This window comes from Carlito syrichta, unplaced genomic scaffold (assembly GCF_000164805.1).
Source record: "Carlito syrichta isolate Samal-C Ts95f unplaced genomic scaffold, Tarsius_syrichta-2.0.1 Scaffold301698, whole genome shotgun sequence".
In the NCBI taxonomy this organism is placed as follows: Eukaryota; Metazoa; Chordata; class Mammalia; order Primates; family Tarsiidae; genus Carlito; species Carlito syrichta.
The window spans coordinates 193,842-198,622 of record NW_007245794.1 but is presented as its reverse complement, the minus strand read 5'-3'; the positions used below and the strand labels follow the sequence as shown (position 1 = coordinate 198,622).

At 54.9% G+C, this 4,781-nt stretch overlaps 1 protein-coding gene across 1 annotated transcript in view; it reads left to right on the top strand.

The window, feature by feature from the left end:
- Positions 1-4,781, top strand: part of IPPK (inositol-pentakisphosphate 2-kinase) — a 48,552-nt gene that overhangs the window by 16,361 nt on the left and 27,410 nt on the right. The window contains exons 8-9 of the mRNA XM_021710945.1: positions 2,249-2,307; positions 4,320-4,392. Coding sequence (XP_021566620.1) covers positions 2,249-2,307; positions 4,320-4,392 — 132 coding nt within the window. The remainder of the gene's footprint in view (positions 1-2,248; positions 2,308-4,319; positions 4,393-4,781) is intronic.

Genomic DNA, 4,781 nt, shown 5'->3' with positions numbered 1-4,781 from the left:
CCTCAGCCTTCCAAGTAGCCGGAATTACAGGCATGCGCTACCACGCCCGGCTGATTTTTTTAATTTATTGTAGAGATGAGGTCTTGCTGCCCAGGCGGGTCTCGCGGGCTCAGGCAATCCACTCACCTCAGCCTCCCAAAGGCGCGGGATTACAGACTGAGCCACCAAGCCCGGCTTCTCTATTTCTTCATGTGGATTTGAGCTGCTAAGTGTCCTTCATTTCTACCCAAAGGACTCCCTTTAGTATTTCCCATGGGACAGGCTTTCTAGCCACAGATTCTTTTAGTTACTGTTTACCTTGCAATATCTTAATTTCTCCTTCATTTTCAAAGGATAGTTTTGGTAGATCTGAATTCTTGGGTGCCTTCTGTCTTCTGGCCTCCATGGTTTCTAATGAGAAATCGGCTGTTAAGTTTATGGAGGATTTTTTGTATGAGATGAGTCACTTTTTTCTTGCAGACAAGGTCTTGCTTTGTTGCCCAGGCTTAGCGAGCAGGGACATGATCACAGATTACTGCAGCCTCAAACTGCTGGGCTCAAGCTGTCTTCCTGCCTCGGTCTCCCGTGTAGGTGGGACTGCAGGCGTGTACCATCATGCCCTGCTGCTCAGGCTGGTCTTGAACTCCTGGCCTCAAGTGATCCTCCTGCTTTGGCCTGTCAAAATGCTGAGATTACAGGCATGAGGCACTGTGCCCAGCTGCTCTTGCTGCTTTTTCAGATTCTCTCTCTTCATCCTTGACAGTTTGATTATGATGTGTTTAGGGCTGGATCTCTTAGACTTAATTCCTGTCTCTCCTGTCCACGCAAGTTAGCCGGTGAGCCTATCTAGTTACTTTTTTCATTTTAGTTACTGTACTTTTCAACTATAGAGCTTCTATTCGGCTCCTTTTTATGATTTCTGTTTCTTTACTCATACTTCCTATTTGTTGAGACATCGTTCTTGTTGCTTTTAGTTCTTAGTCCCTGGTTCCCTTCAGCTCTCTGCATATTTAAAATAGTTGATGTGAGTCTTTGTCTAATACGTCCAATGTCCGAGCTTCTTTGGGGGAAGGTCTATTGGTTGCTTTTTTCCTTGCTTATGGGCCATACTTTTTTTGGTTTTTTTTTTTATGCTTTGTGATGATATGTTGAAAATGGGCATGTAAAATAATATAATGTGGCCACTCTGGAAATTAGATTCTACCTCCTCCAGAATTTGTTATTGCTGCTTGGTAGGCTGTTATTGTTTGTTTAAGGGCTTTGTTGTTGTTCTTGATTAGGTTTGGCCTTGTCTTTTTTTTTTTTTAAAGGTTTCTGAGTTAGGATTTTTGGGTCAATTTTCAGAGTTCCAAAATTTTTTATTCCGACCATTTTTGCCTGTTTTCTCATTGATTTAGAAAACTGGCAAAAATGGTCACCCTATAATCAATAAGGCTTCAGAGGACATCCTAGTCTCTGGACCTTTTGTCCCTGTGTTAGTTTTTCTAGATTCCTCATAGGTTTGCTAAGTCAGGGACATACACATTTTAAATTTTGATGGATACTAGTAAGTTGCCTTTCAAAAGATTATGCCAATTTATTTTCCCACTGGCAACAAGAAATGATTTGTTAACCACATTTTCCCTGTTACTGAATATTATAACTTTAAAGATTTCTTGATCTTATTATCAAAATTTAGCCATGTAATTTGAAAGTGTTTGTTGCTTTCTTCCCTGCTCTTGGGAAGGGCTAGACTGGCTGCCACACCATGTCTTAGATGGGGCTATGGGTTCCTTGGGTAGGGGTCAGGTGACTCCTCCCCCATTCAGTGATGTGCATCTGTCAAGGTAGTGGACCCTTTTCTGGGGCAAGGCTGTACACTTTTTTTTTTTTGAGTCGGGGTTTCCCTCTGTTGCCCAGGCTGGAGGGCCGTGGCATGATCATGGCTCACTGCAGCCTGAAATCCTAAGTTCAGGTGATCCTTCTGCCTCAGCCTCCCAGGTAGCTGAGACTGCAGGTGCATGCCGCTGTGCCTGGCTCATTTTTTGATTTTTTTGGTAGAGACGAGCCCTTGCTCTGTTGCTCAGGTTGGGTTTAAGCTCCTAGGCTGAAGCAGTCCTCCTGCCTTGGCTTCCCAAAGTGCTGGGATTACAGGCTTGAGCCACTGCACCTGCCAGCTGCATCCTTCTTAATCATCTTCTGACACTCACGCACTTCTGTGTGTGAACCTTGGCATAGCGCAGTCACACGCGCCCAGGCATTTGACGCCCTCATGTTGGTCTTTTAACAGGTAGCCACCGGGAAGTGGAAGCAGATAAGTAAATACTGTCCCCTTGATCTCTACTCAGGGTAAGAGAACCCTTCTTTGCCCTGTGTCCTATTCGTTGGAGATGGGGTGGTGCCTGGAGGGGGCGGTCCTGTGAGGGGAGACAGTGAGGGGTTGTCTTGTGAGGCAGGGACGGTGGGGGGTGTCCTGGGAGACGGGGATGGGGTGGGGATGTCCTGTGAGGCGGGGACTGTGGGGGCACGTCCTATGAGTAGGCCAGTGGGGAGTGCCTGTATGGCAGGCTGCGGGGAGGGCCCTCGTCTGTCTTCAGGGCTCTCCTTGGGGCCTCAGCACCGTAGACACCCAGGGCTTTGTGCCGTGGACTTGGCCTCTGTGCCACAGCTTGAGGCGACTGCTGACCCGCTGGGCTTCTCCCCCACCCAGCTGGCGGCCGGATTTGTCTTTGACTCGGGCCACTGGTCAGCCGGCACTCAGCCTTGCCCCCACCCGGCTGGGCCCTGAGTCTGGATGTCTGTGCCTTTGCTCTCTTGCTCCTCTGGCTGCTTCTGCCCAGGTGAGGCCTGCCTGCAGCTGCCAGTCAGGCCCTGGGCCTCTCCTGCCCACCTTCCCTGAACTGACTCTCCTGGGCCGGCAGCTCTGCTGTGCCCTCAGCATGCGACACGAGGAGCAGCCAGGCCCAGTCTGGCCAGGAGACGGCATGGCCGGGACCTGGGGCGGGTCAGGCCGCCGCGGGGTGCGGGCCAGCGGTCAGGCCCGGGTGGAGGCATCAGCAGGAGGCAGCTGGGGGGCTGAGGTGGGGAAGTGGGGGGAGGGGCCTGGGCCGCACCCTGTGGTTCCCTGCAGACCCCCGGCCCCACTCCGGTGGCCTCTCATGCCCCCACCAGAGTCCTCGACTGCTCGTCGTGCAGGCCGGCGGCCTCTGCTGTCCTGGGATAAGCTAGACTCTCCTGGCCGGCCTCCTCTTCCCTCCTGGGGACCCAGTGAAAGCAGAGCTGCCTGCTGGGCCTGGTTTCCCTTCGACTGTGTGGGTGTCTTTCCTCCTGCTCCCTCCCTTCCCTCCACCTGTCCCTGTCGTCCTTCTGCCTTTCTTGGTGCTGAGCGCCTGCTCTTTTGGGTGTGTCTGGTCCTCGCTTCAGGGCTGACGGCTAGATGCCGAGGCCAACCTCCAGAACGCAGGTCGAGCAGAGTTGTCTTGGGAAGTTAAACGGGTGGAAGTCAGACACTGGGGATGCCTGTACAGGGGAGCAGCACAGAACCCTGTTGGCTTTCCTTTGGAATTGGGATGGCTGTGCGTGGCACGTACCCCTGTGCTAGCCAGCCTCCCGAGGTGGGGAGTCAGGAAGTAGCCAGCAGTAAAGGTTCACTGTGGAGCGCTGTAACCTGTCCTTCCTAAGCAGAGAGCCTTCTGGGAAGGCTGAGCGTGGTGCCATGTGGAGGGGAGACAGCTGCGGTGTGGACATGGGTGCTGTCTCCTGCCTGTGCGGCTGCCCTCTGAGTGGGTGCTGCAGGTTCTGCAGCCGCCTGTGGGAGCAGGGGTGTTTAGGGAGGGTGATGGGGGTGGCAGAGGAGGCGGTGGGAGGGTGAGGGCTCTTGGGACTGACCTGGCTCCCTGCACCCTCCCCCCGAGCCCATCACGGTCCATGCTGTTCCCGAGCACCTGAGAACTGTGGGAGGAGGAATGAGGGAGCAGAGTGTCTGTTAACTGTGAACTGGCCAGGCTGTGATGCAGCCGGGGGGCTCCGCCTCCCTTTTCCTCTGCCTCGGCCAGGTCCCTCACGTCTCCCTCAGGCCCAGGGGTCAGGGCCATGTCCCTTCCTGCTCCCGCAGGCACATGCCATGCTGTGGCGCTGCGTCTGTGGCCCTCTGGGGAGGCAGGTGACCCAAGCCCCGCTCTCTCCCTGTCCCCGAGGGGCTGTGGTGAGGGAAGGGCTCATGGCTTGGTTCCAGCCCGGCTCTGGTTTCCCAGCTCAGCCCTGAAAGTGCCCAGCGTGTCCGCTGAGCCACAAGCAGGTGCGTGTGCAGAGACAGACCCGTCCCCGCTGCTTTTAAAGCATGTCCACGCTTGCCCCTCTAGAAACAAACAGAGGATGCACTTTGCCTTGAAGAGTCTGCTGCAGGAGGCACAGAACAACCTGAAGATATTTAAGGTGAGAGCTGCTTCCATCTTGCGGGGCTCGGGGTGAGGCCAGCAGGTGAGCCCGGCACATTCTGTCCCTGGCAACTGGGTGTGGGTGGTGGCACATGTGAGTGTGTTGGGCTGGGCTGCCTCTGGCAAGGTCCCTTGCGTCTGACGTCCCCTCGGAGGTCCTCCCGACCCGCTGTCCACACAGCGCGTCTCTTGCAGCCCTGGACCCTCTGTCTTTGCCGGTCCTTTTCGGAGCCCTGTTCCCCAAGCTCTGCATCCGGGCGACCCGGGGTTGTCCACGGGGTGCTTGGCTGAGGCCTCGGCCACGGCTGGGTAGGCCTCGGCCTCCCATGGTGAGCAGATGCGTGGGCCCTGGCCGTGGCATCCAAGGCGGGAAGTTGGAGGGGGAGG